General features: G+C 43.8%; 1 protein-coding gene across 6 annotated transcripts in view; it reads left to right on the forward strand.

The window, feature by feature from the left end:
- Positions 1-25,696, forward strand: part of FSTL4 (follistatin like 4) — a 239,899-nt gene that overhangs the window by 115,954 nt on the left and 98,249 nt on the right. For 5 of the 6 annotated variants that reach the window (XM_074916210.1, XM_074916215.1, XM_074916212.1 and 2 more), the window contains exons 5-6: positions 12,445-12,635; positions 16,233-16,353. In XM_074916210.1, coding sequence (XP_074772311.1) covers positions 12,445-12,635; positions 16,233-16,353 — 312 coding nt within the window. Of the gene's footprint in view, positions 1-12,444; positions 12,636-12,787; positions 12,791-16,232; positions 16,354-25,696 lie in introns of all 6 variants that reach the window. The other variant, XM_074916216.1, reaches the window with a different exon arrangement.

Here is a 25,696-nt window from a genome sequence, read left to right on the forward strand (position 1 = left end):
GTGCCAGGAGCTCTCTGAATGCACAGTGAGAGCTTCATCTCAGAGCCACTAAATGGACTGGGCAGACACAGGACAGGGAGAGGTCTGGATTAGTGCAGACTGTTCCCCAACCCCACTGAAATCCCCCCGCAATCCTGCAGCTCCCCCCAAAATACTTCCTTTGCCCATCACAGCAAAACCGCATCAATCGGAGCCTTCCTGCCATCACCGGCGGTCCGAAGGGCTCACCTCGTGGAAAGAAACCTCTCTCACCCAGCCGTCCTTACAGCAAAAGCAGGAGGAAATATGTAGAATAAATATAATTGAGTTAATTCTTTCTAAAAGCAGGGGGGTGAGCTGTACAACTCTGTACAGACTGAATATGGAGGTGGTTGTGTGTGGCTCAAAGGAACAAAACGTGGGAGCATCGGGCCTTTGGGATGGATGATTCGACCCCGGACAGCACGGATCACACGAATGGAGGTGTCAGTCCTAGACAGGAGGATTGCCTTGAATTACCTTTGGTTTGTGGAAACCGTGAAACGGAAATCAAAGTCTGGATTTAAGCAGAACACCCCTGTTTTCAGGAGCTCTGCTCAGCCTTTACTCTCCAGGAGCATGGCTTTTCATAGATAGGCTTTTTACTTTTTTGTTGTTGTTGTTTCTTTGGTTTGTTTTTCATGTTGGAAAGTGTAATAATGTGAAATATCCCTTGCGGGCTAGGCTGAGCACGGCAAAGCCAAGCTCCCGTGGGAGGGAGAGCAGTGGTGTCTCTCCCGAGGACACCGTCCAGACGACAGCCCCTCTCTGAGAAATCCCTCACGTTGAGGAGGCAGACGGGTACCTCAGTAGCCCATGGCGACTTCGCTAAGCTGCTTTGTTTTGCGTTGCTTGGCCGTTTGTCTCCTCTCCAGCCCCTTCCTGGGGAGCGAGCAGGAGGAGAGCAGGAAAAGGAGTGGTTTGGACTCCACTTGCATCTGGACGTGTGTGAGCCGAGGAAAGCACCTTGCTGCGCTCCCTCTGAAGCGCCACCAATGCCTCCACCCTCCGTATCTTGGGGAATTTTCTGTCTGAGTCCTGCTGTCACCTCTCTGCGTTTCCCGTCCCCGAGGCAGCTGGCAGCCACGCACAATTTGATCCTCCAAGCCCGTGCTCTTCAAAGGCGTGTACGACCTACCCGCTTAATTATCCTCCCAAGTACCGACTGCTCCATCGCCCGCCAACTCCAGCCCCTCAGCCCCGGCGTGCAGCTCCCTCCTCGGGTGTGTGGGTCCCTCCCGGGGGTGGGATCCCCAGCACCCACCCACCATCCGCCCAGACGCCTCTCCTGACTTATTATTTTCTTTTTCTTAACCTTCACAACAGCCTCACTATCTTCCCAGGCTATTTCAATACAGCGTTTCTCAATAATTGAACCAATTCATTACGCTGTGAATTTGTTTTTACTTGGGATCTTAAGTAATTAGACGTTCTTAAGCTCATTTTGTTGGCACTGCTGAAAACAGCTGTGTACAGTATGCTTTCCACTCCCGCTCCCCGCCCCCCCATCTGCAACTTGGGATGCAGCAACACTAATTTAGCTTAATAGTTTGTACAAAGGAAAACAATACAATCTAAAGACAAAGTATAATTTGGAGAGAGTACAGAACAAGCAGATAGAGTTGGGGGGTGTGTGCGTGTGCGTAAGATCATGTCTCTGTGTGGAATGACAGATTTATAGCAGAGTGGGCTGTGTTGTGAATAAATTAATCATTAGACGTAGCCAGTTTTCTGTTTGTGAATCATGCATAATTCACTCCTGACTTCTATTACTATATTTGTGCTCACTGAATAGGTTGAATGAGCAGTGTAGGGGTTACTTATGAGTTGTTTGCCTTGACTGCGTGGTATTCCTTCTTCATCTTCTTTGATGTTCACGGCGTTTTCTTCTCTCTGGTTTGACAAACATTTTTAATTTTTTAACATGAAAATAACAGCTAATTCTCAGTAGGCAGCGAATAATAAAATCAGTAGGAATAGCCTTGTTTGTTTATGGTATCACATAGAAAACTTTCCCAGCCCAGGCATTGCTGTTAGTTACATCTTCTTTATGGTAGATCGTGTTTGGGAACACTGAGTGCATCTTCGGGAGAGATGTCCTGGTGGGATGACAGCAGTTGTCCACCATAATCTTCTGGAATTCCCTGGTTTGGGAATGAGCTCAAGCTCTCTGTGATGGCAGAAGTACCCTGAAGGGTCTGAGCCAGCTGGGGGGGTCGGTGCTGAATTGTGGTAGAGCCACCCACTGCTGACAAGGAGCCGAAGGTTCTTGCAGATGTTTTCATGGTCGTTTTATGGCCCACTATGGGCTGATAAAATTCCCAGAGAAGAGGAAAGAAACAGTCATTTAGAACGTGAGCTGCCTTAGTGAGAGCCACTGTATCCCACAGCTCATCAGGGAGGACAGGTAAGACGTGAGCTGAGCCCAACAGCAGTGCAAACCTGAGAAGGTGACGTATGGCGTGTAAGACTTACAGCTTGATGTACCAGATAAACGCGTAACAAAATTCAGTAGATGGAAATTGAAGCTAAACAAATTAAAAATAAAATATGTTTGCCCACTGAGACTAAGTAATCATTTGAAAAATTGCTCTTATGTGCTTAAATCAGGGCTGGAAGCCTTCCTAGGAGGTGTGCTATAGAGCAAACAAATTATGGGACTGCTGCAGGTGAAATCTCACTGAATTCAGTGCTTGTGTAATGGAGGAGGTCAGAGTGTGCACATGATCCCTCCTGGCTTTAAAAATCTATAAATCTGTGGCAAACCGCCTAGGCGGCGATAGGCACTTGATAAATTACATTTATCACACGCTTTCCCACCTGCGAGCTTCCTCCTGCCTCCCTCCCCCGGGGCTGCTCCTAACATCTCCTGCCCAAAGCACTGCCTGCTCCCTCGGGGAAGGATGAAAACCTAGAACTTGCTTTCGGACTTGGTAAAATCAAGCTGTAATTCTTGGACTTCCTGAGAAAGGCAGCAAATCCATCTGTCTCTTGTTCTGTGCGTTTGAGGCCAAGGTGTGTGTGATTCGTTTAGGTAGTTCAGAAGGTAATTGTGTGAGGTAGGAATAAAGTTGTTTATGGAATGAGGAATTTATATTCTGATGCTGAAAGTTTTTAATATATTTTAAAGGCTCGTAGAGTAATAGATGGGTGCACTTTTTTTTTTTTGGTAATAAAATGAAATATTGAAATAAATACACGCTGAGGCGAGTTTTAGGTCTTCCAGGTTGTAAATGTCTATTGTTTAATAATATCTACTTTGTAGTATGTATTCCATTCCACTTCTGTGATATATTCAGTGAGCTCCCAGTTGCTGCTAAATTATATATGGATATCTGATAAATGTACATCTTATTAACTGAAACATATCCCTAAGATAAGCAAGTTAGTTTGGGCTTTTATTGTTAATTGAATTTTTTTCGGCAGTAGCAGCTGAAGGATTGCTAATGCTCGTGAATTTGCATGATGTTAAACATCTGCTCCTCTTAGCGGGAACTTTACCAGAGTTTCACTTAACTTGTAAATTCAAATCAGGAATAAAATAGGTACTCAGCCTTTGAGGGGCTTAGCAGTGTGTAAAGTAGGCGGGCAGGTAGCACCGTGATGGGAGCACTGTGCGATTAGCCAGCGTTGCCTAAATGTCACGTCTGCGGCGTGTGGCTTCCTCTGCGCACGGTGACGGCAAGGAGCGTGGTCTGTGGCCGTGTTTGGAGACAGCAGGATGCTCCTGGTGTTATTATCAGACATTATAGAAACGTTGCAAGCGCAGTTACCTGCAGTGTAATTGCTGAAAAGCCCTGCCTGGTATTTTATAGGAAGCTTTCTCCGAGCGATCCAAAGTCAAATGGTTGATATTAAGACTTCTTAGAGGTTAAGATTTGGGTTAATTTTTCTTCATCCTAAATCGGTTTGCTCACACCTAGGACTCACAGCCTATAAAAATCAGAGGAGGGGAAGGTTCATAACTCACAGATGTCTCTAAATCACAAGAAATCTCGGAATTTCACAAAGCTTTCTCAGTATTCTCCTCTCTCTTACCGCAGCAAGCTGTTGCGCTTGCTCAGAGGTGTCTGTTCATGCAACTTGTTGGAAAAAGCAGGTTTTTTCCTCTGCTTTCCAACCACACAGGAAAAGTAGGAAAGAAGTCCATCCAATCTCTTCATGCATGTGCAAAACCCAGCAATTAAACGAAGAGGAAGATAGATAGAAAGAGACAGATAGAAAATTTGCATGGAGGAATGGGGATTTGCAATGAGACCCCTGAAGAACTGAAGTCATCTTCAATTTTCCTGTCCCACTGTAAACCTGCTCTGTCAAGTCAAACAGGCCACGAGGCCACGGATTATTGATGTAAAGAGTTCACATAAGCATCTCACTCTGATTCAGCGGTCTGATGGTTTGGGACCACGTTTTTGCAGTTTAAGCATGCCAACCCTTTGATTTTGTATGCATGAAAATGGGCTGTTGCTGATAGGCAATTTAGCCATACACGGCACAAGAATTAAGGAGCCACGCTCATAAATAAATTTGTATCCCTTAACATTTTAGTTTAGTCCTTTTCTGATGCTTCTAACAATACCAGATAAAGCCTGAGTAAAGCGTATGAAAGGTTGGGCTGTTTGAAAACTAAACCTTTCTCAAATCCTTTTAATTTTGTCTAGAAATGTTCTTTTCAGTAGCCACTTCTCTTTTACCCTGTGGAAGCAGATGCAAGAACAAAGCTTAGTGCTCCTATCTCCTGCACTGAATTTCTTCCTGGAGCTAGAAAACTGCCATCCAAAAATAGGCAGCACGGTCTAAGAGGAACTGTCAAATAAAACGACACCCCCGGTGCCTCCTGCCTTAGAAATGACGCTTTTCAGCCTGCTCCAAACAGCTTTTTATTGGTGGTGGCGAAGGGCTGACCTGACGGTGAGTGCCACTGGAGTTCACCTTTGGTGGTGGTTTATTTGTGCTGGGTTATTTTTATACTCCCTGGTGGTGGCAGGGAGCAGGAGCGTGGTCCTGCCGTTGCGGGCGGGTTTCTGGCAGGCGATGGTGGGGCATCTGGGGAGGCAACTCCACACGGGACGCCCGGTTGTGGTGTCCTACCTCGCCTGCAGCAGTAGCCTGCCAAGTCTAATCCTGGGTTGGGGTTGTTGGGATCAGCAGCACGACTTTGTTTGTTTGTTTTTGCAAATCTGTGAAAAACATGGGGGTTGGAACTAAATTTTTAAGGTCTTTTCCAACCCAAACCACTCTGTGACTGAGGGAAGCCTGTCAGTGGTGGGCTGAGGGGAACCTGTCCTTGAGGGGACTTTATTTTAATCCAAACATGTAAAACACATGAGGGTTGGAACTAAACCTTTAAGGTCCCAACCCAAACCATTCTACAGTTCTGTGACTGAGGGGAGCCTGTCTTGGGGAGACTTCTTTTATTCAAACACGTAAAAAACACGGAGGTTGGAACTAGATGATCTCTAAGCTCTCTTCCAACCCAACCCATTCTGTGAGATTCTCTGACTGCAGATTTTTAAGGGCTGGAGCCCAGAGCACGTGGGCTGCTGTGGGTGGCTGCACCCAGGCATGTGGAGATGCCACCCAAGGGAATCTCCTCCAGAATTTTCGGAGGGTCACAACAAGTTTGAATCTCTGCGTATACCCCCTTGGGCGGACAATCACGTACTCTTGTTCTTAGCCTGGATGCTAATGGCTGCACAGCTTTTGTCACGGATTTTCTGATGAGCCGCAGGTGCCACCTGGCATTTGTGCAGCCCCTGCAGTTGTGCTGAAAAAATAGCTCAGTAACCGGTGGGGCTGGAATCCTCTAAAAACTCTGTACACGTTTAGGTTCACACCTACTGCCAGGTCAGCTCTGCACCAAGGACTTAGAGATTGGTGCTCTATGGGTGTCTTCAGATCATTTTTGATAGTTCAACTACTGACATTTCTAGTAATCATTGCATTGTAAGGCACCTTGCTCAATAATATTTTACAGGGAGAGTAGTTTACCCATCAAAGCAAGCCTCTGCACTTCTTCACTTTATTTTTATTTTATGTTAACTGCATTCCTTTGAAGGACACTTAATCCCCAGACTTGCTGTTTCTCCGTTATCTGCTTTGACTCAGAAGTGGGCTGAAGATTGCTCAGGGATCTCACTGTAAAAACCTGCTACAATTCACGAAAAAAAACAGGAGTAAAATTCTTAAAAAGGGCAATTATTGAGGGAACTGGATTAATGATCTGTCATCACAATTTAGCCACATTCACCACTGACCTTTCACAGAGAGGATGCTCTTGATAAATGTAGTTCATTACTGAATTCTGACATGAAAACAGAATGGCACTTTGTGTTTCTTGGCAGGCTGATCAATATTTTATCTGCCAAAGCATGCAGAAGTGCTAAATGGGATGAATTACGTAGCCGCTGCAAAACAGAGCAAGAAACAGCATTGCTTGAAGTGAGCAGAGCATGTAAATGTGACAGTTATTGGCCACACTTCCACAGAATCACAGAATCATCTAGGTTGCAAGAGACCTTGAAGATCACTTTAGCAATCAGGCCTTAATATGCTGGATGTTTCTTTTCTTTTTCTTCTATCTTATTGTTTTTCTTTGCTTGTCTGTTTTGGTTTGGTTTTGGTTTTTGTTTTTTTTTTTTTTCTTTTAATTCAAACAGTGCCAGGCTTTACTGGTTTTGAAAGTGCTGTAAAGGGATAAAAGGGCTTGTTTCTGTAGAGATCTCCTGCAGCGTGGAAAGGGGAATCACCGGCTTCCCTGGCTGGGGGTGTTGCGACACCGTTCCTCGCTTTCAGCTCCATCCTCCATCACAGAACCGTGGCTGCTGCAGGGGTAGGGCTTGGGGCTGGAGAGCCACTGCAGGCTGCTGCTGGAGGATGCATTTAATGGTCCATTTCTAAAAAAAAAAAAAAAAAAAAAAGCCAGAAATCCCTGTCTGTTGAGCGTGGCAAGTCTATTGAAGCCTCATCCAAAGAGCACAGGAGGGAGCTGCACCTTCGGTGAGGTTTGTTTGAAAGTCACCCAGATTTTCCTCTGAGGGCTACAGAGTCAGGTGTAGAGCTCACAGGAGGGATACGGGCTGACCTCCAGCAGTGGGGTGGGAGCAAAGTCATCTCTGCCCAGCGCATCCCACCACGGGACAAAAACCATGATGGCTCTCCCTGGGGAAGGCTTGTGTTTGTTGTACAACTCGTTGCTATCAAATTAGGTTTGCGTTCAGAAAGGAGAGTGGCCATCAGTAGAAGTGATACAGAGTCTTTTAAAATGGTGAAGGTGATCTTTTAATTTAATTTTTTTTTTTTTTAATTCCTAAGCTGGAATCCAAAGATAGGGGTATTATGTTACTAAAGTTCATGTGAAAAAAAAAAAAAAAACAACACTCTGTCTTAGATGATCAGCATTTTAGTTTGGATGTCTGATGCCTCCAGTCTGCTCTTAGTTCTCCTCTTCTCTTGGAGTCAGCAGAATAAATCACACTGGGATCGTGGTTAAAGATAGGAACAGAACGTGTGTCACCTTTCTAACCAGCCTTCATATAAAGCAGTGAAGAAAGATGATCAAGTAGAGATTTAGTTTAGAGCATGGAAGACAGAATAGCTGTTTTAGCTCATCCCAAACGTGTGTCTTGGGCTCGCTGTGCCTTGGTTCCCCTAGCTGTGTGGTGGGGATGGTGCCCTGAGCACATGGGTAGGCAGCTTGGACAGGAGATCAGCTGGCAGCGGTACAACATGGAAACTTAAAACACGTGGTGGCATTTCTGGTGTTCAGAAACAGGGAAGAAGTCCTTCAAAACCCATGTCAGAAGAGGGTGGGGGTCACCTCCCAGCGTGCAGGCTGGGAGACCCATCCCCAAGCAAACCACCTCTGGAAATACAACACTTGTCTGAGCTGGTCGCAATTGTGAACAGAATCCAAGTCCCCTAGAAGGTCTAACAAGGAACCCAAGCTGAGAGATATCCATTAATGAGACCTACCAATGCGAGCAGGCTGAGATGAGATAAACTGCTAATGACGAGCTTATGTTGCAGAGGAAACTGCTGGGGGCACTTAGCAAAGCGGAGACAAGAATGGGGATAAGAGAGAGAGCATACAGATGGCTTTTCTGTGATTTTTTTGTGTTTAACAGCTCTGGTTGTAATAGCTGGAGGAGAAGCGAACATGCAAGGGGTGGCAGTGCTGCCAGAAACCTAAAGAGACGGTATTTAGTAGATAAAGCCGGTAGATCCCAGGCACAAGGTAAGAAGATTACAAGTGTCACTGACAGCAGGAGAGAGGTGGGTGGGAATGAGAGAAAATACAGAGCTGTCCTTTGCAAGACCTATACAGCCAGGTCTGAGGAAGGACTGTTAGGAGTCTCTGTAGGGAAGATAGGTTGAAAGAAGAAAAAATAATGCCTGATAAATGAGGGGAAGGATCTTTGCTACAGGCGAGCCTAGCTGTCCTTGGCATTGGCCAAAATATTCCAGTTGCCTGAACACGTCTCCTCCCTTCCCTGCTGGAGGAGCAGGCAGTGTCTTTCACAGGGTGCTTCCAGCATCTGTGTCTGGTCCCTGCAGTGCCTTGAAGTTGTGTTTGAAATAGCAATAGGTCCAGCTTAAGCAGCAAAATATCAGCTCAGGCATCCCAAACATGGATGATTTTGGAACTGACACTCTGGCCAACTTACTAGAAAGTCAGAGTTTCGGGTCAAACAGGATTTCCTTTGACCTGGAGCGTTTTTCCCTCTCTTTTTCCGCTACAAAGAGATTAAATATAAAAGTTATACATATATGCATACATATATTACAGTTTTAGTGCATTTTCCTATCAATCTTTTAGTTCAGCCAAAGCAGCTCAAATTATTAATCTCACCCCCCTGGGACAGAACTTTATTGCTTTGACTCCTGGCTTTGTGCGTCGCGTGCTGCGGAGCGGCTCTGCAGTGCCGTGCTCGGGAGCGACTGCTTGTGCATCACTGCAACCCTCCCGTGTCTGGGGTGTCAGGGGAAGGCGTTCAGAGGTGCGAGACCCGCCGAGTCTGTCACGTTCACACTGCAGAGAAATGCTGGGGAGGGATCTGCTTCCAGCAGAGCTGGAGAGTGTAGTTTTCTCCGGAGGGAAGTGAAGGTAACGAGGTTTTAGAGCAGTTTTGACAGGGGTCGAGAGCACCTTCTCACCTTCTGACCGTGGCGTGTGTTAACAACATGTGAAGCTGGACTTACTTTTTAAATAGGAGACATAATTGTCTTGTTGCTGCTTTTCTTTGCTGTGTACGTGGTGGAACGGCGTTATCCTGCCATGCAGGAGGGGGCTCTGCTGGGTAGATGGTCCCTGACCCTGGACACAGCCATAGTGTGGTGGGGGAAAAAGTCTTGTGAGTGATTTTATAGCAGGATTCGGGAATTTCTGCCAGAGGCTGTCACCAGCTCTGTCCTGTGGTTTCCTTTATTTCAGTCTTCAGGCCCGGAGGCTGCAGCACGGCTGTGACCCTCAGAAAGTCTGAAAATGAGCACCCTTACCTTGGGCCGTCCTGCAGCCCGGATGAGCGTGTGCTTTTTTTTTTAAGAAAAGCAGTTTTGCGGTGGCTTTGTTTTCAGAGCATGTTAAAGCCGAGGGTTGTAGTGCAGTGAAAGGAGATCACCATCCCCTGGCTCACGGCACGCAGCGAGGGCCTGGGTGCGTCACCGGTGGGCACACGGGTCCCATGTGTGCAGGAATAAAGGTGCAACGTTTGGATTCAAACATCCGCTGCCTCCACATACTGCTTAGATTCTGCCATTGCGTTAACGCAGGACTCATACTGGAAATCCTGTTTAAACGTGCAGTTGTGCTGGGTTTTGGCTGAGGCTCCAATGTTCGAGGAACCATCACACCCAGTTAATCCTCCAAGCAGGTGCATGGGTTCAGACTGGTGCCAGGGATAGCTGTCAGCCAGAGAAGTTGTCGGTAGAAGTTTAACAAATTGAGAAGGGCTGTTAGAAGAGATGAGGAGGCTTCAGAAGCACTTAGGTCCTTGTCCAGTTCTGCCTTTTGCGGTCAGGAAGAGGGTTAAGGTGGAGGGGAGTCAGAAGGCCAGCAAGGGAGGAAGGTTGGGAAAGCACTGCCCCGGGCAAAAGTTAGAGAGAAGCCGGAAAAAAAGACAGAACTGCCGAAAATAAAAGGTCTGGAGGGTGTAAAGGAAGAGTTGTGTTGACATACGCTACTGGTAAAAGTTGGTAGGAGGAAAAAGCGACAAATAAAAAGGGCTGAAGGGAGCGGTCGGGGTGACCGGGTCTGGTGGCTGGCGCAGAGCCGGGCGCGGGGTGTCCCCGTCGTGGGGAGGACGGTGGGAGTGGGGTCAGCCCACCCGGGGGTCACCTGGGGTTTGCCTGTAGCCATGCTCAGGGATGGAATCCACAGAGCGGAAACAGAGGTGGAGGCAAATTAAATAGATCTCCCTCGTCTTCATTAGTCTTAGATCCATCTCTAGGATTAGGATTTGACTGAAGAGAAAGGAAAACTCCAGCTCCCCAAAAATTGTTATTGCAGTAGCTAAAACGGTGTTTACAGCAGGATTGCAAAATTGTTTGATTACACTGGATGTGGCAATCAATTTTTCTTTTAAATAAGCACGTGATTGGAAGAAAGAAATTTCTTCGTGCTGCCTTCACAATAGCCATCAAATGACATGGCTGGAGGGAAAAAAAAAAAAATCAGAAATAATAAACAAGACTAATAGTAGCTGAATAGCCTTGTTTTTTCATAAAATGAGAGATCCCATGTGGGTCCAAGAGCTCTTTGGAGGTTGTTTAGAGAGAAGGAAAAATTTAGCAGCTGCTTAATATCCCTGAGCAGTGAGAAACTCTCAAAACTAGAAGGGTCTGAGTTCAGGGTGGAGAATAAGCTTTGTCTTGCAGTTACTGCTCGGGTAGCAGTAGGGCACTGACCTGACTGGTGAACACATGCCCAGCCTCTGTGTCCTCTCTCACCTTCTCAAGTCATGGTGCTTTTGAAGTTGTGAGCACAAAATATGAAGGGTGAAAAAAAAAAAAAAAAAAATCTTGGTAGTAGATGGGTTTGCTATCAGAGAAATGCCTCCCACCTGGAATTTTAATTGGGTTTCAGTTGGAGTGGGACCAGAGGACCAAAAATGGTGCAGCTCAGCAAGAAAAGGACAGGAACATTAGTTGTCAGTATGCCAGAGCCTTCTGTTATTTTTCAGAGGAATAATGTTTGGAGTCTTTGGAGAGCTGATCTGTGAGGGTGTTGTCTCTTAAACTGAGGCAAGACCGGGTTCCCTTAGATTTAATCCACCGGGATCAGCGATGGCACTTAAAACAAAAAAGTTGTGGTAAAACCACCGTTATAGAGAATAAGGGCATCTGTGTTATAGTGAAAATACCTTGCAGAGAAAAGGGCAGCTGACGGGATGAATGTGTTGGTATGGCTGGTGGGTGATGGTTGATGCCCACACGGTGTGGGGCAGCTGGAGGGTGAGGGTGCTCCCGGGTCCGTCCCACGGCAGAGTCGGCCAGGGCCCCTGCGAGGCACCAGCCGCTCTGCTCTGCACTAAAGCAAACAGATTTGCACAGAGGAGTTGCCATTCCTCATTCTGCCGAGCTCCGCCAGGCAGCGGTTGAGCAGAAAAGGGCCGTAACGTACTCTGGGCACGTGGGTATGTTTCTCCTCTAGAAGGATGCCCTTAAATCAGAGCAAGACGTTCCTCAGAGAAGAACCGTGGAAGAGCTGCTGCTGCCAGCACAGCGGGAGCGTTCCGGGTCGTGGAGGTTCAACCTGATTCCTCCAGCCGAGCTGGTGTCGCTTTAGAGAGAGTGGCTTGAAGGTTTTTCCGTGGTAACGACCTTTTTCCTGGTCGGGGGCTGAGGAGAAGATTTATGCCAGCCTGCAGCCGGGGTGATGTGCACAGGCACCGGCGCCAGCCCAGCCACGGGGCTCCTCTCTGCCCTCCCCCTGGCCAACTTACCACCTTGGGTGGCCTTTAAGGATCCCTTAAGATCAGCCCCATGTTTAGCAAACCTTCAGGGATGCCATTTATTTATTTATGTATTTACATTTGTGGCACTTTCTAAACATCAGGTTCCCCAGGTTTGTTTTTTACTTTATAATCACAAGGCAGATGAACTTATCTTTAGAAAAATGTAGAGCCAACTAAATATGGGTGAGGATTACAGAGCTGAGTGTGGAAGTCTGTAACTGAAGCCCTGTAATCTGGACGGTAACGTGCTGGAGGAGCATCCTTGACAGCAGGATTTAGAAAAACTGCCAGCTATTAGAAAAAGGTAATGACTACAGGAGCTCCTCAAGTGCAGAGCTGAGTGGTGCTGTATATGCAGACAGCCTGTCCTCGACTGTGCGTTATTTTTCCCTCTAGGAGCTCAGTCCTTTAAAAAAAAAAAAAAAAATCAAGACAAAAGTACGTAGTCCAGTAATGTGGTTTTATCTTTTAGGTGACACCTGTACGATGGCAGAATACAGCCGGCTCAAAAGCATCCTCCTGGACCTGCAGGCTCGTCGGCAGAGCCCACCAAGCAGCCTGGCCGAGGACAGAGTGTCCCAGAAGCGCTTCTTAGTTGAAGATATGTTTAAGCACTTGGATGTAAACAGTGATGGGCTTCTCAGCAGCTCTGAACTGGCTCAGGTGGGTTTATTGTTCAATGAAAATGGAATTATGAAGTGGATTGCATTTTTCATTCAAAGTGCGAATTGAATGTAACGCAGCAGCACTCTTGTGAGAACAGTCGTTTGTAACTGTCCGGCTGGCAGCAGGTAGAGGAGGAAAATCTACTGCAGCATGTGAGTCTCTCTCTGCATCTCTGGGGAGACAAAATGGTGGTGGCTCAAACCTTTGAAGCTCCTCTTCAAATAAAAAGAGAATGGCAGATTTCCAGCCCCATCCATGCTCCTGAAAATAGATATTAATCCTCACTGCTAACCATCATCTTCTGAAATATTTCCAGCTAGCCGGCTTGGGAAGAATTAATTTGGATTTTTTTAGGTGCATCTAAGTTAGGCAGAAATCTCTTAATTCTTCCTTGTTGCCTTCTGGACCGTGCATTAGCATGTAATAACGTGACAGCCAAGTTGGAATATTTTTTGACAGGTTTATTTTCCCAAAATCCCTAGGCAGATGCTGAAATGTTGATTAGCAGAAATTAATACCGATAGAGAAGGTGAGAGCTTGAAAGAAATTGTTACTTCTAATTATGGGCAAGCTGTACCGTTGGAATTCATTTCACTGCTAAAGTGAACTGAATATGCAGCCCAGGCACTCGAGACGATTTCTCTGTGTCCTGAACTTGCTCTTTGCACGTGCAGACCCGAGAAAACAGTCCTGTAAATGTGAGAGAACGCATTGTGCCAGATGCGGGAAGATCCTGTCTTTTCCATTTTGTTGTGTCATCCATGAGAAGAATTAGAAGCAAACGCCTTTTGAGAGCCTTTTGGAAGCCAATCCTTGCCTGGGACCTGTTTGGGTTTCCGCAGCTGGCCCTTCACCCTTTGCTCTGCAGGTGTCTCCTCTGTGCTCCCGCTTCCATCGAACAGAAGCCGCTGCAGTTCCAGCACGTAAATGCGAGCTGTGAGCAAGCAGGAGGATGGACACAAACTCCTTCCTCCCAGAGCTGGCTCCTGTGTAGGACAGTTTGCACTGAATTTTAATCCTCGGGCTGTTGACACGATGCACGATCCTTTCTGCACAATGCAAAGTGTCAGTGTAAATTCCCTTAGATCTCAGAGCTATGAATATATACAACACTTCATCTAAATGCAATGATTTTTTTATAAAGACATGGTAGGTATAAGAAAACACTTTTTTCTGAATTCAAAGCCAGCTTTTGCATAGTGACATCTAAGTGTCTGTTCTACTCTCCAATTTTTTTCCCCTTTTTACATGAAACTTATTCCGTCAGGATATTAAAACTCAACTCGCATGGAAATAAAGGCTTGGCAGCCTGCAAGCCATTACCCAGAGGAAGAAACAATGACCTGCATTTTAAAGGAGCAAAATTCAGTGCCTTAAGGTCTGCTACAGAGTTACTACGGGCTTTATTTGCAGCCCAGGTCTGTCTCACAAGAGCAAGCGTAGACCCTGGCTACTGTTATTTTAATTCTCGCTGCTATCAAAGTCGAATAAACGTGCCTGCACATCCGGAGCCCGCTTCAGCGTGATGGACCAGCGTAAGTTCAGCCCTCAGCCAGGAGCCCTCGCACCCAAACATTCTCCACAGAGGCTTGCCACCAGCACTGTGCAGTTGGCAGCGCGATCACCTCTCGAAGGACGAGATGATGCCAGTTCATGCAGAATTGGCCATGAATACTTTTAACCCTGAGCTGAGTGGCACTGAGCTTGGGCCCCTTGGTGGGAGTGTGGCTGGAGTCCCGACCGGGCTGGGGATGCATCTGCAGGGCAGCTCCGGGGCTCTCACAGCACTCACACTTGATGTGTGGTCTGTCAATTCATGATTTTTCTCGTTATCACTGACAGGAAGATGATTTTTTTGTGCTCTTACATGACCGGTTTATTCACCCAGTTTTCAAGGGATTTTTTTTTTTTTTTAGGTAATGAGCAATTTTAAATTTTCTGTGTTTTAGTCTTAACAGAACTTTTCTCGCCTTGTTAGGTAGCTTTGGGATTGATTTGCATTGGCTCTAATTTGAAGCTGTCTGCAACTTTAAAATTCCCCTAAAGATAAGAATTTCATTGCCCATGGGTAGAGGCAGCCAAAATGAACGTGGTGCAGTGGGAGCTTGTTCTCTCTGGCTGCTGGATGAGCTGCTGCTGTGCATTTTCTTTGTTTTATTTAAAAGAAAAATAGTCTCTCGAGCACTATAATCTTGTCTGCAAGGAAAAACTGAAGGCAGGTAATGTGCACTGCTGCAGAAAAAAAGTCATTTTTAAGACCTGAAGGGTGATCTCTAGGAGACTCATCGCAGAGGGATTCACCCCAAAGGAGAAACTGGAAGCAGAGTCCCTCCAGAGAGGACAGTCCTGCGTCGGGGCAGCAGGCAGCACCACGAGATCTTTGCCCAACTGTTTGTTCTCCACGACAGAATTGCATTGCTTTGAGGAAAAAAAAGTGGCAGCAGATGGTCCATCCCCCTCTATTTAAAGCTGCTTTGCCTCCTGGCTACCGACAGACCCTGTCGAATAGTTTCCCTCCACACCTGGCAGTGTGAAATGCCCCCGTAGTTTTGCAGCTGTAGGTGTGCAGAGTTATTAACAACAGTAGTAATTGGAATCTTATTTCCATTTAAAACTTTAATGTATTTTAAAGTCAGATTCATAAATCTACTGAATTTGTTGCAGCTGAAGTGTTCTGTGTTGACTTTTTTTTTTTTCCCCCCTGATGTTAAATCAAAAGGACTAGTAAAAACTTATCAGTCCTATGAAAAGTTAATCAATTTTCAATACAAAGACAGACAAAGGGAAATTTCCGTCTTTAGAAGATTGATCTTGGACGTTATGGTTGATCTCACTTTTATTGAACATTTTTACTTGTTAGGTGAAGGGTCATTTTTTTAGCATTATTACTTCAAATTGCTTCAATATAATGGGCCAAGACTTGGGTAGTAAATAAAAGAGTCCCTGGACTACAGCAAGAAGCCTTCCTGCCTGGAAGATGCAACATTTCAGCAGTTTTCTTCACGTTCTACAATAAATTCAGAGAATCCAACGTTTTCATTATGCTTAGATCTGATTTTGGCTATTTGCTAACTTGGATGTGCAACTTCTAAAGCTCTTTGGTTTTAACACAAAATGTGTGAAATGTTTAGAATATGTAAGAAACAAACCGTCAGGGGCTGGAAAAACACATTAGTGTTGAATACACCATCTACTTTTGCCCACTTTAGTCCTAAAAGCAAGGAGTATAATTTCATCCTTAACTACAGAGGAAGGAGGAAAAAAAAAATACTTTCCTTTTTCTTTGTTGAATATTTATTTTTTGATACTTTTGCAACATGAAAATGCGTTTCTGTGCTGCTGCTGAAGGACGAGGCTCCTTAACCTCACCAATCCATGGCCCATGAGGTGCTGCAGGAATGCAAATACCGGTTGCATCTTGATAGAAAGCAAATACATAACGATAGATACGATATATTTTTATATATATATATATATATATATATATATATATATATCACCAGTGGTCATTTAATGGAAAACCTGCTGGGTGAGCCAGGACAGCAGTCTGTAGTTTTACATTATATGTAAGATTACCTGTTCTCTTTGCTACAGCTAATGAAGAAGGAGGACCTGGAAGATGATTTATTGGATTGTACACTAGAAGACCTTCTCCGGTTTGATGATTACAACAACGACGGCCGCTTAACCCTGCAGGAGCTCTATACAGCCTTCCGTGAGTCCCGATGCTTTTGTCTGTCCTGGGTGTTGAAAGCATGGGATTATCTGTGATGGCAATGTTGCCTTCCCAGACATGGTCAGCAAATATAATCCCTTTTTGTATTTAATGCCATGAAAACAGCATGGAAAACTTGCTTCTGAAGGTTACTGCACTCCAAAGGATGAGCATGAACTAGGAGGTTGGTAAAAGTGTGGGGGGTTTATTGTTTTCTTGGGTATTTTGTGGTGCTTCTTTCTGATGGCAATGGAGAGATCCCAGTGAATGGGCTGGGTCTGTAGACCCAAGTTTGTGGTTTCTGAGTAATCCAGAGGAAAAAGAGCTGCAACCTGTGGTAATGTGAGTTAGTTTGCTGTGGGGAAGGTGTTTTACTGAATATTCTGCCTGGGAAGGATGTTTTCTGCTTTTTGTTCTCATGTTAGTGAGTGGATTATGGATGTGCAATCTTCATACGTATCTCAGCACCGTTTGCAAAGATCCCTAGATCACTGAGCTACTTAAACAGTGCGAGAAAAACAAAAAAAGTCCTTGTTTTATCCCACTTGTCTTCATAACTTTATGCTCATGCTTTAAGATAAGCATTCACTGAAGTCCTTCCCTGGACAAGGCTCACATTGTCTTCTTCACCTGGATGACAGAAAGTTTTGTTGATGCCTGTCCCTTAGGGATATTAAAAAGGAAAGACAGAAAATATGGGGGATTATTCAATAATCAGGATAGTGAGCTACAGTGTACTTGTATGTGGTTAATACTCTTCAAACGACAGCGGGATTCATCCATTGATCTGTTGAGTGCCAGCAAGAGGCTGGTAACAAGCTGGTTACCTCTTAAGCTGGATTGATTCTCAAATCTTTGCACGTGACATTTGATAGACAAAATAATTTCAGTAGTCCTTGATTTCAAACCAGGGCATCCTGCTCTAGTGCCTGCTTGGTGGGAAAAGCTTGGTGAGCTCAAGAATCACCATGTGCCCCGCACCAGCACATACCTCACTGATGCTCTTCTGCACGCTACAGTGTTATTGCAAAACCTCTATTTTTGCCAAATATCCTCTTTTCTAAAGAGAGTGGTTTCTGTTTTCTTGATTCCCAGCTTTTCATTAAAGTAAACAACTTCAGATAATAATATTTAAAGTGCTTTAAAATTAGCCCCAGTTGCCACCTTGGACCTGTTTGAACCGCATACGCGTTAAATTCAACACAGCACACTCAAACCAGCAGATATACAGTAAAACATAAAACCTCATACATTAAGAAGGCCATAAAGTGAATTAACCCAGCTATAAAGGCTTGACACGCAGTTATTTGGGAGCATATTTGGATCAATGGGTTCTCAAAGTCACAGCAACTTGAAGCTAAATTCCAAGAGTCGTTTGTATGAGTTTTTGATTCGGTGAATTTTAAGTGGGCAATGAAAATAAGACAAGTACGAAATACTAGCCAATTAATAGAGATAGTAATTGATAAAGTGCAAAAATATTGTAACAAAACCCAAGGCATAACAATGAGCGTCTATCAAAAGGGGTTTGTATATGAAGAGGGTTGTTCTCCGTCTAAAGCTCAAAGTCGGACTGACTTCTCCATTTTCAATTTTCCCAGAATCTCCACTTCTTTCAAGAGCGGTTAGCTCACGAGCTTTTAATTTAAAAATTAAAACTGGAAACTTTGGAAATTTTGGGGTCTCTGTAAGCAAAATTTTAGTGCTTGTTGAAAGTACATCTTTTCCCTTTATTACACAATGTAGGAGAAAAACTCAAAAATACTTCAAACACTTGTCTTAAGCACAACACACTCTGGTTTGTCGTCCTTAAGTGTTTATGAAATTTCTGCTGTGTTATGAGCCATTATTTGGCTTGCAGTTGTAGTTTACAGGTACAACATCCTGCACATTTTTTATATTTTTGGCCCATTAAGGTGATCCTTTTGTTGCTTGAAATTCACCCAAGCCACTCATTTTTGCATGCTGGCAGCAGGCTGTGGAGATGGCTGCTCAGCAAGCTGAGGAACATAATTACCAGAATTCGGTGGCATCGGAAAGTCTCAATCTAATTTATCCTCTCAAAAACTCTGTTACATCTGTTTCGGTGCACCGTGCTCTGATAGAGTGTCGCAGTGTTGGAAAGGTTTGAAGATGACCTTGATAATGTGAAGAGCTTTCCAATTTGTCATTCTTGTGCTGCTTTAGAAGTTGCATTTCATTTTAAAGAGTCTTATGCCCTTTCTGCAACTTACAGAGCCACAAAATGGCCTCTTTTCTCTTACTCTGTGTGTGTCTCTTGCTTTCTCTTGACCCATCGTCTCTCTCCAAGACCCACGGGGATTCAAAGGGCATTTTTGATCCTTATCCATGTTGATCAGCTGTAAATGAACAAAAAGTGCATGGATGAGAAAAATTCAATTGCTTACCTTTCCTGAAATGTGATTTCACCTTTACGAGCACGACATCTACTAAGTGCTATTTTAATAATAATTTCTAATCATGCTAATCATTTGCATACACATCTTAATGCACGGTTTTGGATTATGGGCAGATACAGTGGCCCTTCTACTAACTGTCATCTTTCTTCTGATTTTCTGAAGGTTCTTTTGTTCCTGAAGCCCAAGAATACAACTTTTAGAAGTTTGCTTGCGTGTAGGAGGATGACTAGAAATATCTATTAACACAGGATTAAAGTATTACTTTTTGAATCGCTTTAATCGTACATAAGTAGCATATGAGATGGATGAAATGCTCTCCTGGCAGCTCTGGCAAGAACAACTTGTAGGTGTCTTCTAATTTCTCATAAATTTTATTAGATAAGCAGGCTCAAGACCATAATTTAAAAAAATGATTTTTAATATGGCGATCTCAAGATTTTCACATTCCAAAACTAGTGTTCTAGCAAGTATATTTGGCTGTTGTATTTTCTTTATATTGTCACAGAGATTTGATAAATGCGTAATAAATGAAAGGCTTAGTTGTCATAAGAGCTAAAGCAGAGCATGCATCTCATTAATCAGCATGGAGATAGTCTGGTGAATTGGCAAGCGCAGCACCCAGCTGAGTCATACTTGAAATATGCTCAGACGAGTGATTTTTGGATATAACTTCTGGAACCGTATCTGACTGGAGGTCATTAGAATTAAGCATGTCACTTTTGGCATTCCTGTTGTCTTCCCTAATGGGAAGGTAGCAGGTTGGCAGATGTGAAAGCCTAGCTGAAAAAAAAAAAAAGAAAAAAAAAGAAAAAAGAATCAGCATAATCTTCAAGATCTATATTATCATCAGTGTGGACAGGTCAATTTGTAATACAGATATGTCGAAGAGAGGGAAAACATGCATTCCATCAAAATGGCTTTATCTTGTCAACACTGTTTAGCTAATAAGTTATAAACCCTACAATAGAACCCCTTTAAAGTTGAGCTCACTGCCAATGTCAGCGTTCTCCTAACCAAGATCCCCTTCTCACAACCTGCCTTTGCATTTCATTACATTTTTGAAAGCACAGAAAAGGCCTTTTGCAAGCATCTTTGCTACCCCACAGCAGGTCTTCCCAGTCAGTCACGCTGGGTTTAGAAAGCTTTTTGACTGAGGTTACATAAAAGACCAGGAGTATTTCACTAGGTCAGGTTAGAAATCATACCCCAAGATAATTTTCCCATCGCGATGCCATCGTGGCTCACTGAGGTCACCGTGCGTGCCCTGCGCTCCCCAGCGTGGCTCTTGAAGGCTGCCGTGTCACACGGTTTCTAGTGGCTCTGCAGTGACATTTTGAGATCCTTGAAGTCATAGCTGGACCAAAAAAAAAAAAAAAAACCCAACCAAAAAAACCCACTACAAAGGCATTTTGAAAGAAAAATACTGAATTGTTATTTTTCAGTCCAGTTGTTATTTCCCAAGTATTTGTGCATATATGTTACATGTAGAGAGAAAATTGCTGTTTCTGTGAGATGAGAGATACGTTATCATCTATGGATATGTTATTATCTAAAGAACACAAATATTGTTTAGAAAGAACGTATTTCATGCAGGAATGAATGCAGAAGAGGCTGCAGGGTCAATGTGCTCTCTTCTTAAACTTCCTTTTGTAATGCTGGTATACTTTTAAAAAGGAAGTTTGCTTTCTTCCCCGATTCTGTTTTCATTCAGATTTCCTTTTTTTACCTGTCTTTAATATTTATCAAAAAAGCACGATGGAGAAATATGAGAAAGGGATATATATGCTTGCAGCGGGAGGTCAGGGAAACATGGGATAACAGCTGGGGAGTGCGGATGATACCAGCCCACGGCGTGGGCTCGTGACCTGGGGCTTTCCCAGCACTGCAGCTGGGGACTGGGGAACCAGAGAGAAGGGTGAATTTGAACGAATTGGGTGAAAAAAGGAACAAGGACTGGGCAAGGGCGTTGGATAAATCACCACCAACCCAGAGGAACAGCAGTGAACGGCGTTGGACTGGCTCGGGGTTTACTGCAGTGATCCTGAAACCTCCGGGAGCCCTATTCCTCACCAGGCAACGCAACCGTGTGGTGTAGAGCAGTGAGCCATCCACCCCCGACTTCCTCAGGCACCCTCCGGAGGCTCACTAGAGTATGAAACGGATTTATTTGTGAGTTGTGCATATTTCTGATTTGCTAGGAACTACTTTAGGGCAGAGCTTTGTAACTGTCCCAAAAGCGTGGAGATTGATGCTTGCTGGGGAGAAGCTAAGCTCTGCCTTGAGGAGGAGGGAACAAAACCTGTAAAGGGGCTGTTGGGTCAAGTGGGAGAGGGAGTTGGTGAGTGAGGAAGGAATCCTTCAGAAGCGTATCTATTCTTGATAGACATCTCATCTTAAGAAAGGTGATCAATAAATTCTGTGTGAGGAAAATGAATATGTGTGTTTAGAAAAATGCATCCATAATATACGTACTCCACGTACACCTAGTGAGCCAGCTCTTCCAGCAGAAACCATCTGTAAATTCCATGTTCAAGTGAAGTGTTTACCCACATCTTTACAAAGCCGTTCTCCTCGGTGGCGTGGCACATAGGGTTGGGTGTTTGTTACTGCTACCTTCCAGCTAGATTGGTCAAGCCCAGTTAATTATATTGGACAACTATATTGCGAGATAAAATGTTTTGCTAGAGGTGTTCTCTTAAGCAGTGTTGTAGCAACTGTTATCTACAGGATCATAGTCCTAAAATATTGACAATTTGTGCACCATTTGAGCCTCTTCAGCTATAATCTCCCTGATATGGGATTTTTTTTCTTTCATGTTGCTGCAGATACTGGTACCAACTTGGAAATAATTCATTAGCTTACCAACATTGATTTGTGAGCTTCTCCTGTGAGCTATGTGATATCTAAACTTCAAACACGTCTTAGCAAGCAGGGGAGTGCTGGCCTCTGCTTTCGGTTTGAGGCAGTGTTAGAGGTGATGTGAAGTACTCGGAAAAGAAATGAGTTGGCCTTCTGTTGGCCAAAACAACCCTTCCCTGCTTGCCTTGAGGAATGATGTGCAGCTGTGTTCCTGAGGATAAAGGCAACTTACTGGGCATTTTCTGGAATGATTAATTTAATAGTGCAACCTTATAGCGAAAACAAAACTAAATGTGAAAAATTAAGCAAAAAAAGCAGAAATTTAAAACCGTTTAACTTGATTTCTGCGGTGGGTGCAGACTGCCTGAGCAGGGATGACAGGAAAAACCAACAAGCATCCAAGTCACTGCAACAGCATTTAGTAACCGGTGTTTCCACAGCCAAGCCGTGATCCTGCTGTGGGGTTTTCAGGCTTGTTTAGGACCGAGCCACCAGTGGTGTGTTGTAGGTAGCCAGGTCAGCTTAGCCAGAACCCAGTGCTTGGGGGAAGCCCTGCGTGGGCTGATGTCCGTGCTGCAGAGCAGGGCTGAGCTCCCAGCACACACTCGAGGCCTGAGGGGCCTTTGATCAGCTCCAGGGATCTCCCTGCCCAATATGTTTTGCCTTTTTCGATGATCTTGAGGCACCAAACTCCTTGCCTCGCTTGTAAATGGAGTGTAAGATGCCTGGCTTGAGCACTGGTAATGATCCTGGTGCACCTGAAAATGTAATTTTTGGATGCCTCAGCTGGGGATACCTAAGTGAGCTCATCCTTACTCCATTTTAGTGGGCAGGTGATTTTTTAATGTGGAAAATTTTCTTGCTTTCATTTTCTTTTATTTTTCCTCCATTGCTATTGAAGAAACACGTTCTGAAAAAAAAAAAAAAAAAAAAAAAAAAAAAGTTGATTTCTTTTTCTCTCTCTTTTAAAGCTCTTCTTATTGTGAAAATCTTCAGTTCTAAACTTCAAGTCTAAAATACATGGCTAGGCTCCAGCAAAGTGCCCTGCATTGTTTGCAGTTCCACAAAATAGCTGTCAGAGTAGGTTTTGGTGTGTATTCTCAATTGTTTTGCTGCATTTTGAACAAAGTAAAAAGTATTTTGTCAGAGGAAAAGAAAAGGAATTAATTCATAGCAAGAAAGACAAATTTAATCTAAGCAAAATTGCTTCGAAAGCTAAAATACAGTTCAGAGAAAAAACTAAGAATGCTCAAATCCAGAAAAAAAAAATGTTGCATTTGGATGCATGCTTACCAGTGGAAAGAGGGACATGATTTTGCCTTAGGCCATAAAGGGAAACGTTTCCACGTCGAGATCAGACAGTAATTCATCTAACCAGGTTTGCTGTTCACTTTTGTACTCTGCTTAGTTTATATGTTTTGGCATGGTGATTGGAATTAAAGGAGTCTCCTGAAACGAAATTTTGGCAGAAATAATGGCAAATGTAGACGTGGTTCAAATGATGGTGATTTTATGCTTTTTGGTCAAGAATTGCTGTCCAGATTTTTTTCATGAAAAGGCAGGGAGAGTATCTGACACGGGCTTTGCTGTTTCTGACGTGCTAGTTGCGTGCCAGAACCAGTGCTCTCAAGTGTGAATTTGCCAAACTCTCTTATTTTCAAATGTCTCTCATTTCAAAAGATACCATCTGCAAAATGTCAATGGGCTGGGTATGTAACAACTGAATAAGAGAAAATGAACTAATTACAAGTTGTTATTGGAAATCTATTGTCTACAAATTGCAAAGAAAACTCACTAGAATACTACGTATTGGTGATTTTAGAATGCTTTTCAGCGTGCATTGATTTGTTAATCTTGTTTTTAAATGCAAGAATTTGCAATGTGGAGTAGTGCTTCAGAGGTGATGTAGTAGAAACCATAGCGAATGTCTACACACACTCTTGCAGGAGTAGAATATTTAAATATTTATAAGTACTTATGAGTGACTCACTGGCGCATAAAACCAGGCAAATACCATTTCTCAAAAAAATTATTTGATCCGTACCGGCAATGTTCAGTGAAGCAATTTCACATACACAAATAATAGTATTTTCAGTTGCTTGCAGACACAAAATTATGTCAGTGAACAGCAAATACAAATATTGTTGAGATCATAAAATGGCTGACAGTCCAAGACGTACATGTGTACCTTCAGATCACGGAGATAGGGATCTAAAAAAGTATAATTTGCGTTTTCAGTGAGCCTGAGAATGAAGCGTGGCAGGCTTTCCTATGGCTTCATTCTGGTCTGGCAAAACTAGAGGCCATTTCTGAAAATCTTACCCAGACTTTTTGCATTGCATTTCCTTTTATTTTTCAGTCCAAGTTCATCTTTCTGAGGAATTTATGAAGCGCATGCAGCGTAGTCATGAAGGAAAAATGTCTTTTCACTAAAAATGGGGAAAATCATAGTTAAAATGCTTAAGATTTTACATGAAGTCAGAGGCGTGATATGGCAGAATCCTGGTCAGGCTTTCCTAGGTCTCGTTTTACTACATGTAGACTGGAACATCTTAGCTGCTGTTTTCCTCCTGTTTCTTGTTTTCTCTACCCGTTTTTCCCGGTGGGTAATTGCTAGAGCTGTGTTTTTCTTTTTGAAATCTGCCTTCATCTAAGGAAAGCTGCTGTGAATGTTCTCTTTGCCCTTTCAGGCATCTCATGGATGCTTTGAATTGCTTCTCCATTGACGTGCTCTTCATCTTTTCTTCAACCAGTTGAGCAGATTCGTAACTTTTAAGGTCAAAAATATTCCTTATTATATCAGAAAAAATTAATCTATCGTCTGTCTCAAATGTGTCCACTGCAGCTACCGCTCCTGACTCATGTTGCATTTGTCTTGCGTAGCTCGTGGGGTGACTTTTAGGTTCAGTACCACCAGTATTGGTGCAGAGGGTAAAATCTCCTGTATTACCCTTCCCCTCCTGTGTTACCCTCCCTCACCATCCAGGCAGGGATCACACTGGTCTTGGGCCACTGCTGTGTGTTTTGTCACTTCATGACCCTTTTCTCTGCTGAAGGTGGAGGTGGGATTAGTTACCTCATCTGCTTTTCCTTTTATAGTTTTTCCTGCATTCCTTGTTCCTGGACATGTGGTCAATATATATATATAACTGTTTATGTAGTTGTGCTCAAATACTTTCTTGTGCATGGGTGCAGGTTACTAGCCAACCCAAAAAAAAGCTCAGCACATCCCGCCTTCCACTCCATCCCTCTCTGGTGTCTGGAGTGTCAGCTGGGGTTTCTGTGTTCGGTCCAGCTCTCGATGGAGATGTGGAACAGATTTGGGCTTTGGATGACTAGAAATGGCCCCATTTGAGTGGTCCCCTGTGAGAAAGGCTTTTTAGAGATCTGTCCATCCGCCAGTTCCGAGATCATTTAGCACGTACTTTCTTGGTATAGCACTACAGAGCTGCAGTGCTAATTTTTTAATCAAAATGCCAGAGCAGCCATCAGAAAATTACCAAGTACAGTACATATACCCAGTGCAATGATACGATTTATGTAGAGCTGCAGCTGAGATGTTTTTATTTCATGTTCTTCACAGGAGAAAATCTCCTTGACAAATCCAGGATGTCCAGATAGAAACTGAAAAAAAAATAGCAGTAGGAAATTGAATAAGCTGAACTCAAAGGTTGGTTCTGCTTTAATACTTCCAAAAAGAATAAAAAAAAAGGTGCTAGCCTATAGAGAAAAGTAAAAAGCTTCCGAGATGCTTCAGTGGCATCAGGATTTGAGGTGAAACTCAGCTGTTGCCAATGTCTGTCTTTACCACCATCATAAAAAGCTCATTCTCAAGTTTCTTGATGATCAAAACTTCAGAAAGAACATCAAGAGCTATCAATAGAAATAAATAACTCAGAGCCCAGGCCTGCCGTGCCTCCAAAGCACCGCTTCTGCTGTCAGATTTTTCCCTCTGCAGTATATAAAATATATCTGCAGAATTTTTGTTTCTCTTTCTGCAAACCAGTAAGTACAGGTCCCACTGAACTCATGCTTTAAGCCACACTTAGACCCTATAACTTTCA

Source organism: Athene noctua, chromosome 12 (genome assembly GCF_965140245.1).
Source record: "Athene noctua chromosome 12, bAthNoc1.hap1.1, whole genome shotgun sequence".
NCBI lineage: Eukaryota > Metazoa > Chordata > Aves > Strigiformes > Strigidae > Athene > Athene noctua.